Source organism: Falco biarmicus, chromosome 3 (assembly GCF_023638135.1).
Source record: "Falco biarmicus isolate bFalBia1 chromosome 3, bFalBia1.pri, whole genome shotgun sequence".
Lineage (NCBI taxonomy): Eukaryota > Metazoa > Chordata > Aves > Falconiformes > Falconidae > Falco > Falco biarmicus.
In genome coordinates, this window is record NC_079290.1 from 50,885,167 (window position 1) to 50,897,983 (window position 12,817).

Here is a 12,817-nt window from a genome sequence, read left to right on the forward strand (position 1 = left end):
AATATTATGTCTGGCTTTCCACTACTTCTGCAAGTTACTGTACATATGTTACATCACTATTATAGAAATGGCACAACCTCAGACACTTTCCACATTTTATTTACATTTTAAGACTAACTTTAATCTCAATCACATATCCATACATTTCCTTTGTTTCACTAAAACTTAAATGCATGGTTTATTAGAACAAAGACTGTAAACAAATATTTGCCATGTCCGATACATGTAACACACAGGAGCTGCTTAACAGAAATTAATCCCCCCATTTTATAAATACAGGTATCAAAACAATCCTGAACATACTTTGTGACACTACTAGTAGTCGGCACCCACACCCTTGCAAAATTAAACAAGATGAGCAATGGTATCACTGTACCTGCTACTTTAAAACAAATCTAACTGCAGCTCTTTTACTAAGCAAGATGGATAAAGCATGCCATTTATATTTTGCCTTCTCAAGAGATTATTTTTGGAAACATATATTATTCCACAGCAATCTGACACTTTCTGTCATGCTTTCATCTTGTAAAACCTGAATTCCTATTTTAGGCTATTTCAGGCTTATGCTTAAATGACAGTGCCTCGATAAGAGAAAAAAAAATTGTGCTGCCTTTTTCTCCCATAGTGCCTGAAAACATATTGGGCATACATATATTATATATATTCTTACAAATGTCCAGGTCATGTATACCAGCTGAAATTCTTTTAATGTGTGGGTGTTTGCATTGTGAGATTTAATCAAGACATTAACATGAGTAGAAGGTTGTTGTTTTAAGACAGAAGTTTGAGAATCAGCTAAAATTAATTGTTGTAAGTTTGTCCCTCTGGAGGTTGTGGAAGCTTCATATTTTCTTTGGACATCATTAGACGTCTTAGCTCTTGAAGTACAACTTTAATGCTATAAGAATTTTGCCATTTTGCTAACACTGGTATGCTCCGTGCATCCACCTGGAAAAAGAAGAAAGAGTTCTAAAGTTAATGATGAAATAGAACATCTCTACATAAACAAATTCTATTGACCTAATTCTTCTAAGAGCAGGTCTAAGCATTCCCTGACACTTTCTCTGTGGCATAATGTTCCTGTGTTCAAGAAATATTTTAAGGAAAACCACCATATACTTACACTCAGATCAGATTCTGCAATAAAATTCATGCAGGTGGACCCTTCCATCTGCGCTGATACTAACATTAGTGGACAGGAAAGGGAGGAGAGGAAGACATCAGCGAACTGTTCACTACAAAACTGGAGCCTTATCTTGTAAAATTTGTTAATTTGTTTCAAGTTACCCAAAAAAAGAAAAGTCACCTTCATTATGCCAAAATACACTTGGATTTTCCTTGGTTCTTCAAAAGAACCTGCCATGCAAGAGTCCACAGAATACCTTTCTAAAGGAAAAATTCCCCTTGTTTTTTCCCTTGCTACAAGTATTGATTCCTCTCACATCAATATTACATGATGCTTCTGATACCACAAGTCACTACACATAAGAAACGGCTTGAAATATTGAAATAACTGATCCATAACGTTTGGACATTTCTTAGCTCTTTGCATCCTTCTTAGAGCAAGTCATCTTATGGAGCCGTGAAGATTACTGTACATCACTTACCAATTTGAATATGAACTGAAAGGAAAGGACATGGGACTTCTCCTATGCGTTTATAAAACCTGTGGGACAATTTACACAATTATATTATAACAGGGAGGTTTCCATAGGAAAAGTCAGCAATTGAAAGTCAGCTTGGAAATTCTTTTGGCAGCGGGTAAGTCCTGACTACCCAGCCCCTGCAAGGAGGAACTTAAGACAGAGGGGTCTACAGCTGTGCAACTGCAAAGCAGGGCCGTGGGCAGGAACATGGCTATTGCATGCTACTGAATTCCATTGGCAGAGTAGCACAGGCAGCCCACATGGCTATAAAAGTGCTGGAAACCACTGGTTTATGACTTAGCTTAAAAAATCAAGAAGTTTCTTATCCCATCTTAATTAGGGCAAACTGAAAGAAAAAAACAACATTGGAATCAGAAAAAAGAACATTAACACAGGTATTTTATTTCTAGATTGTTTGAAGTGAAGCTAGCTATTTTCAGAACACCAGATGAGACTAAACCTTTTTGTAGGGTGAAACTAAGGCTAAGGTTTAACAACATGCTGGCTTGGGCAGCAATACTAACCCAAGAAACTTTGCTCCCTCTCACCAGGCACTTGTTCCTTTAACAGTGCTACTGCCTATCACCTCAGGTGAACCATGAAACTTATGGGGAGCAACTTTCTGACCTGAACTGATAGAACACATCCAGTTAAAAAAACACCTTAGAAAGAAGTCCCTAAGCAGGATTCCTTGATCCAATTCACAGCTCACGACTCTAAGTGTTTCTCTTCACACAAATAATGTTCTGCACGGAGTCAGGAACCCCTTAAACTCAGCAAAGCTGCCAAAGACAGCAACATCATCAAACCACAGTATAAAAGGCAGTCAGATTACTTAATAACTGTTGTAAACGTTAATAAATTAAGCAGAAAAAGAGCATCAAAAGGAAAGCTCCATTATGCAGCAAGATCATGCCAATTTAAAATACACGAGTGTATGAGCTAATATAGAAAGGTTTTGAAAGCACTTTAGTCAGACCATCACTGTAATTCCTGGGCTACAATTACTTCTTTTTTAAAGGGGTATTTGGTTTAATGTGGTAGATAAGAGGCAGTATCACAGCAGAATAATTTTTGCAACTGGAGAACAGGTTCCCTTTTCTTAAAGAGCAGACTATTAGATAAACCCACCAGTGAATAAAAAGGAAATTCTGACAAGAGATCACCTGTGTTATCAAGTAGCAGCTTAAGAGTAAGGCATCATTTAGACCGAATCTTTGTTTTAAGGCACCAAGCTCTTACAGATCTCTTCCTCTCCAATATTTCCAGATAAAATTAAAGAAAGGTGCTCCAGAGTTTCTATCCAATGAGTCTGACCCAACAGGTAGGGAACAACATTAATTCATTTCACAAGTCAGAACGGTAAATAATCACTCTACTCAATATTGTTCTCCATATAGAAAATGCCATGAGAAATGTATGAGACCACCATTTTTCCTCATGGGGTCCTACAGAAAGAAGAAAAACTTCATTGTGGTTAAGTATCATAGTAACAGAAGAAACAGGGGTTCAGATCTCATGTTCAGTTTGCATATAGCTGCAGATGTTTTCTCTAGCTTATTTCTCCCCCTCTCAGATACAGACACACTCATTAACATTTGTTAATACTTCTCTGCAGCTAACCTGACATCCTCTTCAATTTAGCAAAATGGAACAAAATGTGAGAGTACTCCCTGAATGCTTTGGTACAGGTTCTTTGGCAGATCAGTAGTTTAATAAATTTCCATGTTAGTCTCAATCACAATACTTTCTACTAAAGTAGCTGAGGAGAGATCACAGTACATGTCACTGACCTGCCAATAATTTAAAAAAAAAAAAAAAAAAAAAATCAATACTTTCCCTGAGAAAACCGGGGAGAAAACAGCCACAGAAAACCACTGTCAAGAACCAGGTAATGGTTGCCACAAAAGATTTCCAACCAGCAAAGATGTGCACTTGGGGGTGAAAGCCCACATGATAATAAACTGTTTTAGAAAATCACTGGTAAAGCAACATGGATAATAAGAAAAAGGTATGTTTAGATTTCAGTAGGTTTGAGGAAGGAAACCAATATAATTAAATACTTAGATAAAGACTGGGTAAGCAAAAAATGGCTGGAAATGCAGTTGCTCTGGGACTCCCCCAAATGATTATCTTGTCTTCAGCCTGGCAGTTCAGCTTTTATGCTGTCTTCCTTCTGCTCACTTCTCAGCTCTTCCTTTGTAGGCTCTCTCAAGTCTGGAGATCTGTCTCAATTACAGCACACAGCAGTCTGTCACCAGTGCTGTTCAGACAATGCAATTCTATATACACTGGATGTACTGGAATATGAAACCTGATCACTTAAAAGTAAGCTCCTCCAGCTTTTCTTTCTTGGCTAGGAATTTGTAACAACATACTCACAGACTGTAAACTCTGCTTTAACAATGTTATGAATGTTTTCCGAGTTAAGACTACTGCAACATGACATTTTTGTTGCTGTTTATCTCAAGTCTCTTTTCTGCAAGTCACCAACTTTTTTCTTGACATCTTGCAGCAGTAAAGATTTTGGCTCAGGTTCCATTTTCTGTGTGTTGCAGAATTTATTTCTGAGTTAGGGCACAATAAATTCCCTTTATGAAGAACAATAATAAGATATTTGGAAGAATGAAACAAACTATGTTCAAATCACACAAAAAGCATTAAGTAATATGAAAGTACACATCCTGGGACACAGAAGGAGAAATTTCAAGGTCATGTAAAAGCAAATAAAACTGAAAACTGCAACCTGAAGCCTATTTTCTTCTGGGGGTACACCACTGTAAATCCTTAAACAGCAGCACAAGAAGCAATATGTATAATGCATAATTTTTTCTGACATTTAATTTTCAACTGAAATTATTACAAATATTTTTATACAATATATATTCAGTGTTTATAATCTTCCCAGTATCTTAACTTCAAGAAGTAGCAAACTGCTTTAGTCTACAATAAACATATGCAAAGCAATAACTGGACAATAGTTTACAGGTTTATAGCTGACAGTCTCAAGTGAGTTTAAAGGAAACAATTCTTTCCAGCTGTAAATAACATTTAAATGAACAGAAGTGATTGCAAATCCTGCAAAACAGACTGCTGAAGAGCACTCTCACAGATGCAAAAATCAGACATTCTCAAAAGACCATGGGAAAATAAACAGCATGTCAGAATGCAACCTGTGTTTTATTAGTACTAGATGCACAAGTCTCCAAGAGAAGAGACCCCACAGCATTAAGAATGACAATTTAAATGCAGTTTTACAACAGTGATGCCATTAGCATATAAAGACATTTTGTCTGGCCCTACATAAGTACATGGACTAGCTTTTTTGAACTTGGTACCCTAATTCTGTATACAACAGCAGTAGTTCCAGAGGTAAACTGAAAAGCAGATAACCTCAAAAACTAACCTGCAGATAAGGAAAGCAATTTAACAGGGCGATTCAGAGCACCTAAGTTTAGTCTTTTGAGACAAAATACTTCTGAAGCAACCCTCTCCTTTCCCGCGTTAAATTTATCAAACGGCAGTCTCAGGGATCCCTGAAGATATGCTGGTGGAAGTTACTAGCAAAACTCCTCTCTCTGGAAAATCAACCAAAAAAGTCAATAAGCTTGTAGCTGTCAGCATTGATAAATTCATTACACACAATGCACTTTTCATGCAAAGTGTAAAGGGACTTACTTGTAAGCCAAAAAGGCTGAGAACTGCTGCCAACAAGGCAAGGAGACTAGCTTCCTTATATCCCAGTACCTCTAGCACATATCCATCTACCCCCCTCCACCACTCACTCTCGAACTCCACAGAAATTATCCCCCTCTAAACTCATGCTGGGGGCCCTACTTCTCTTCAGGTGTTATATGGCACAGGTCTCCTGTAAAGCATACCTTAATGTTACAAATGTTTTGAATAGCATGGCAATCCTGCTACAACATGCCATTTTGGTTACTGTTTATCTCGGGTCTCTTTTCTGCAAGTCACCAACTTTTTCATGACATCTATAAGGAATGTAATCAAAAGCTGACCACGCATAAAAAAAACAGGATGCATGCAGAAACATGGATAGTAGAGGTTGTCTGAAAACTCAACCCTATCATTCCTTCAAAGAATGCAGAAAACCACTTAATGATCCATCAAATGACAATTAATCATACAGTGGGAGAGCAGCTTGGAAGAAACAAGAAGGAACTAAAACAGGAAGCAGCAACGTGAACTGTTCCAGGATGCTAAATGTGCCCCCAGTTTATCTGACAGATTCTAGCAAGCACAACAGTCAAATAAGCTAAAATGCAACACACCAGGACAATGGGCACCTTAAAAATTGCATAGTACCTGTGTTTAAAATTCATTAGTTACGAAACTGTTTTCATTAAAAATACTATCTAGTCAAATCTATTTAAGTCTACTAAAAAAATAAGGTATGCATTTGCATAGCAAACACTTCGTAAGACACACTAGTTGGGGAAAAACTGAATGAAGGTTTTGTATAAGCTTACAAACTTATTAAAATCAAACACACCTGCAGCAATGACTGGATTTTAACAGTACTTTTAAAACAACCAGGTGAATTTCCTGTCACAATACTCACTATTCCTCAGCAAGCTGAGCAAGCATAATAGACTTCTCCAAACAAAAGCTCAAGTCAACTGGCTCAGTAAATATGAGCCTTCAGGCACAAGTTTGGGATTCTGCTTCCAGGAACCAACACCTCTACTCTCAGGCATGCACAGATGAAGCAATGAGACCACATTTCTTTGCTGATTAAGAATAATAGATGTTACTAGGGAGAGGTATGAAAAAAGTATGATAAACATACTAAAAGCTCTGCTGCATTCCAGATTGCCAGCTTTTGCTAGTCACAACTTCTTAATAAACACATATACTTAGGCAATGAGCCATAGTTGTGATGAAGAACAAGAGCTGGTTTGTAGATAGCAGTTTTAATAAAATCTTCAGTTAGAGTAAAATTATACACAAAAAGTCCTTTCAAATTAATTTTAGATTGTCTGAAGTGTTAGTGCACTGGCTTTGGATGACCAGCTGCTCACCACCCTACAGCAGCTGAAGTGAACCCCTGAGAGCCTCACCCTCCACCTACAGTCATGGAGATACTTAAGCTTCACATTTCAGTACTGTTAATCACACAAATGCAAGTCCATCTTTCTTTTAAATCTTACATATTATTTAAAATCCAAACACGCTCTCTGACTCCATGTTAACTATTACCTTAACCCAATTACTCTGCATTCGCTAAAGACAAACAAACAGATGAGTGTGATATATTATTGCATTTCCTGCCAATATACACATATATCACTGTAAATACAAGACAGTTCACACCTTTTTCCACTGAGCAATGAGGTATGTCAGCCTTACTCACAGCATTAAAGTGCTAGTAAATAATGGAGTAACAAACTTGCTTGAGGTGCTATCATCACTCATCCCACCCTAAGGGCTGGATCAGTGAAAGTATCTTATTGCAAATTGATCTTTGAAATGAAAGTTAAGACTATCTATTTCAAAAGATCTTAAGACTGAAGCTCACAATCACCCTAGATTTGAATAAACCCACTACAAAGAAAGTAAGAGTTTAAATATATCAGTTCATTACAGATGAGTTGCTACCTCCAGAGACTCATCAGGAATAACCTCCATTTTTTATTAATGGAAACATCAGAAAAAGTTTGTAATACTCCTGTTACAATATGAATCTAATCCCCTTTTACAAGAGTATTACAAGGGAGATACCTACACACAGCTTGAACACTTTTCTGTTCAAAACTAAAATATCCAGCTTCATTTAAAAGAAACAACTGTTTCAATACTATAGATAGTGTTCATCTCATTGATAAGCCACCAAGAACCACTAACATACTGTAAATACCTGAAGATGTGTAGTAGTAGGCAACCAAAATTTGACTTAAACTAGTACTTATATTGGAAAATTTAAATATGAAAGCTATGTCCAACAAGCATATTCCTCACCTGTGTTTTTCACAGAAATAATTTATAGTACAGATTAACAACATGGTTGATCTTACCATTTCAACTTACCATTCCATTGGAATTATTTATTCCATTCATATTAATTTTAGTTACAAATCTAACTGTAGGAGGTGCTTCTGGATATTTAGGTCCACACTCTACTTTCAGACTGTATATTCTGTTTTCATAGTTTGTCTAGAAAGCAAAAAGACAGACTAATGCATCTTACTGAAAGCTGATATTAATAAATCATTAAAAAAAAGCAAAGGCAAGAAGAATAAAGATTAAGAAATATGAAATAATTATAAATCTGTTATTATGTCCAATTGATGGTCTTGGATTACTGACTGATATTCCACTGTTTTAGTTACATTGATTACTTGATAAATATGTATAAATTACACTACTTATTGACTATACCATACAGAAGTTTTAAGATAATAAAATCCTTTTTAATTCACATTTACCCTTATCCTTCCTACCCACCTGCATTCCTAAAACAACTTTGGCACAGTAGGGGGCTAAAAGAAAAATCAATAATTTTAGGAAAATTACCGCTTTCCCCTGTTAAAAAAAAAACCTATCTGAAAAAAAAAATAGAAATGGAGAAAGACAAAGATGCCAATAACCCAGCAGTTAAGACACAACCAAGTACAAGACAAAAACAGTATTTGCAAAAAACATATTCTGGAGGTAATTAACATTCCAACAGATATCTAAGACTTCACAGCTGAAGACTGTTTGGTTTACTAGAGGATTTAGGAACTTTGGACAGTAAAGTGACAGCTTGTTTGCAGAGACATCACTACAAAGTGACCATGGAACTGATCATTGTAAGTGCAAATTATTTCATTGAAAGTCCAATTATAAATGAATACAGTCCTATCATTTTTTTAATCTTGTCAAGTAGGCCATGCACAACTAAAAGTATCAGTGGCTTTGCTGGTCACGGATGCACATACCTCTGTGTTCCAAAAGGAAGATAAACCCATTTTCTATACCTGTCTTTCCAGTGGCACAACACGTAACAGCTAACATGAAGAGCAGTAACATGCCTCTGAACTTTCCAGAAGCACCATCTTTCAGCTGTTCTGTATCAGCCAGCTGTCATTCTCTCAGAGTAGAAGTATCAATCATGCAGTCAAGCTATCAAATGACAGTCCATTTTGTGGTCAAGGCAGAGTGGGAACTGGAGTACTGAAGTACCCTAACCATGTCCTATAATTTCAAGGAGCCACAGAGACCAAGCAGCATGTAGGTCAGAAAGAAACAAGGCAAAGCAGGACATCCTTTGTTAGAAAAAAGGTTTTTCTATTATTCTTTCACATTAAAAGCTAAAGGCCCAATGAAAGTAATCTTGTCCTGCTACAGGTAACATAGCTGCCCCTACTGCAAGAAAACACAGCAACAGAAATTCTCGTTATTCTCTCAGATAAAACAATTTACTTCCTTCGAGAGGGATGCAGTCCGTTACAGTGGAAAGAGGCAAAAATGTATATACGCTACTCACAACTCTGAAAAATCCTAAGAACAGCACTCATTCTCATTCCTTTATTCCTAACCAGGTGGCTTCTCAATTTTGCTCAGTTTTTCAAGTCACTGCTTTCCTGCAAGCCAAGCATCCCTGGCCCGCTCCTCAAAAAGCCTAAAACCTCATTTTTGGGAGTCAGAAAAATGTTTCCTTTAATCTAAACGAAATCTTCCCCTCCTCCCTCCATGCTGGTTCACGTTTCAAATGAATCAAGAAAAAAAAAAAAACTGATAAGCAATTTTTGCACAGCTCTAGAGAAGCCATATATGTGAAGACATGTATTGTATGTATTATCTATTATATAATATATATATAATAACATGGACATTATTAGCAACCTTCTCTGTGTTCCGACTAACTGCATGCTGTCTACAGAACTCAAGCAATTCCAAAAACATCCATCTTCTACAAATCCTGAAATCGAATATGCAATTCAACTAAAGGTGCCACCACTGGCTTGGGAGCCGGTGGCTTTCACTTCCTACAATCACCACATACTGCAAGTCATTCTATCAGCAAGACTACATATCTCCAAAATGTATTACTTGCCCAAAATATTACTTGCGTGCACTGTTTCATAAAGAAAGTAAAATGACAGCAATATAAATTGACCAGAATTAAAAGTAACTCCCAGGTTGGTTTCTTTTTTTATTTATTTTTTAAAACATATTAGGTCCTACATAATAATCGCTCCCTTCAAAGATGTGCTGGGCATCTACCTTACATTGAACCAGAAAGCAGTCACAGGCAGTTCTGAAGGCTATTTGGAGAGTCAGGGAGGCACTACTTAGCTCATATTTGCAAGTTCTTTTCAAAACCCATAAGACTACAAATTTTCTTCAAAATGTATTTAAACACTGTGATTCCACACAAGCTACCATCCAAAGTGTACCATCATTACGCTTGTATTTCAGATTGGTTCTTCCTCAAATGCACCCAAATCTTAGAAGCTCAGCACAATTATGCAGATGTTCAAAACAGTCTGTGCAAGTTGCAACTAACTCTGACTTCCACAAGGAACTTGAATTACACTGCGTCTATGGAACTCTTACTGTGGAAGGCATCTTCACTGAGGCCAAGTTCTGATCTCAGTTCTTGTTTTGGATAGTTCTTCCAGTAAGTCCTGCAGTACTGAAGGACACACATGGCAGTAACCTCATGTTAGCAGTGAAAAATATATGCTAACTTACAGCTACCTGATGTATACTCATTTGAAGTTCTCATTTACACAGTGATCTTTTGCATCATATGGTAGCTCATGAAAAAGCATGCACAAAAGTCAAGTAGAGATGTGTCCATTCATATCTGACGGGAACGATACTCAGACACAGGAGATGGTTACATCTCTTGCAGGTTTTATCAGTCTAGATGACATCCTACAGAACTTAGAAGGTCAGAAGGTTTTGAACTTTGTGTATGTACTTTATCTTAATAGAAGTAATGAAAAACTGCTTGGTCTTTAGGCAAGATTCAACTGAAATGCATAAACTGCTATACTGAAAGACTATTTGATAAAACTTGTGAAAGTTGAAAATATACTGCCAGTTTACTACATAACTGAAATTACTAGGCAGATACGATAAACTGTGGAAAGACAGTTATCCTGTTTACTGTACTATCACTGTATACTTACGTGCAGTAATGGTGGAAATACAGACTAAATATATTCCAAACTCGGTAGTAAGTCTCAAATCACAACTGAAAACACTTACTAACATGCCAGGAAGTGATGAATTCTAATACAAACACAGTGTTTCTACAACTTCATACACTGAATTTTAACTAATCCTTTACACTGTAGAAAAATAATGGTTTGGGGTTGGTTTGTTGGGGTTTTTTTTTTGCATTTGGCATTGCCTAAAAACTTAAAAAAGATATTTTAATTCATGACACTTACCCTTGGTGGCCCAATAATCATTCCTGTCCATCTGGTGAGTGTCATATCTTCATCATCTTCAAGGCCCCAGCTTACTGTACCATCACCTACTCCTTTCTGCCCTTCTTCAAGTTCTTCCAACAAGCGAAAATTACGAGGTACTTTAACTAGATAAAAGGAGAAAATAATTAATACTGCTCACATCAAGGAAAAGGTAAACTATTTTATTGCTTTTATATGCTATGTACTAGCAACTGCTGAATATACTTTCAAAGCCAAACAGGGATTTCCTGCGTGAATTTATTTAGCACTCAAATTGTGTTGAAGCAAGTAACCACTGGAAGCTAGTTACTACCAAGTGACAGCAATACAAATTATAAAAGAGAAAATAAGAAAGGCCTCTTTCGTTTGAGATGGTTTAATTCAGATGCTCTTTCCCAAGAACAGTACTGTTCAGAGTCAGTACATTTCAAAACCAATTTCCTGTCTATCAAAGATTTAATCAACTAGAATCCACATAAAATTCATGTGGCAAATTCCCTCCAGAAATAATTAAAGAATGCAACATTTAACACAAATGACCTTAATAAATGCAAACTTTAAGAGAAATCTTGAAACATCTTGATTTCATTTGATTTAAAAAACACTACTATCTGAAAACTGATTAAGTTGTTGAAGAGTGATAATGACATATTCGCAACAGAACATGAAGATGTACTTCCCCTAAAGAGAGCCGAGGAATACTCACTTACTGAACTATAATTACTGAATTATGACTGTAATACATGAAAATAGACAGATATTGATTGGTATTAAACAAGTGGATGCTTAATTGCTTGACATCACAGAAGCTAAAATGGTATTTCAGCACTGATGTAGGGAACAAAGCTAATTAACACTTGTGCATTCAATCATAGTATGCTTTTATTTTCATATAAAATATACACAATTATGTAGTACCAATATTACAATACAATCAACCTTCAGTTTTCTTATAGCTGCTTATAGCTATATATTTTTTCTCATAGCTACTTACAGCTATTGTGTTTTCCATGTTTTTTACTACAAAACCTTTCTTGTACCAGAAGAATCCAGGTACTCTATAAAACTAAAACTCTAAGACTGGGTACACACAAAGTTCTTAGCAAGGAATACATACTATGCAAATTTGAAAAAGATGGGGATCAAAGAAAACAGTTTTTCATATCAGTTATTCAGTCGCTGGGATTTCAGGTTTTATATTACCCTATCCTGTATTACAAGTGGTCTCTGAGAAAAAAAATTAAGACCAATAGGACACAATATGATTATTTAGTCAATATATATGCATATGGGCCAGTATAGGTAAATAGATAAAACACCCTTCCAAAACTGTTCAAACAGCTTATCTCACAACTGCAGTTTCTCTCAAACTGTGTTTAAAACATTTTTTTTTTTTAAATAATGCTGACAAGAGAGAGGCTCCTAAAAATTGCAGAAGTTATTGCTTCCAAGTTTTCCAAATCCCCAGGGAAAAGCATGAAGAGTATAGTTATCAAGATAGCACAAGGAAATTAAATCACTCATGTATGGCCTCACCTTCCTTCCAACTTTGGTATTGCCACTCATCTGAGCCATAATGAGCTACTTCAGCTTGCTAACTGAGCAGAAGATTATACATTTTGGTTAGTCTCCTGACAGCTTAACAAACCAGCCCAGCTCACAGAGAGATCTAAGAACTAGCATGAAAGTGCAGCCATGGCAGCAAAAACTCAGATAACCTCAATGTAAAAATATGTTTTAATG

The 12,817-nt window shown here is 36.3% G+C and overlaps 1 protein-coding gene across 3 annotated transcripts in view; it reads right to left on the minus strand.

The window, feature by feature from the left end:
- Window positions 1-81: 81 nt before the first annotated feature.
- Window positions 82-12,817, minus strand: part of UBE2V2 (ubiquitin conjugating enzyme E2 V2) — a 29,609-nt gene continuing 16,873 nt past the window's right edge. The window contains exons 2-4 of one of the 3 annotated variants that reach the window (XM_056330870.1): window positions 11,054-11,199; window positions 7,695-7,820; window positions 82-948 (exon numbers count right to left, since the gene is read on the minus strand). In XM_056330870.1, the coding sequence (XP_056186845.1) occupies window positions 802-948; window positions 7,695-7,820; window positions 11,054-11,199 (419 nt within the window). In that variant the 3' untranslated portion in view covers window positions 82-801. Of the gene's footprint in view, window positions 949-7,681; window positions 7,821-11,053; window positions 11,200-12,817 lie in introns of all 3 variants that reach the window. The other 2 variants (XM_056330872.1, XM_056330871.1) reach the window with 2 other exon arrangements.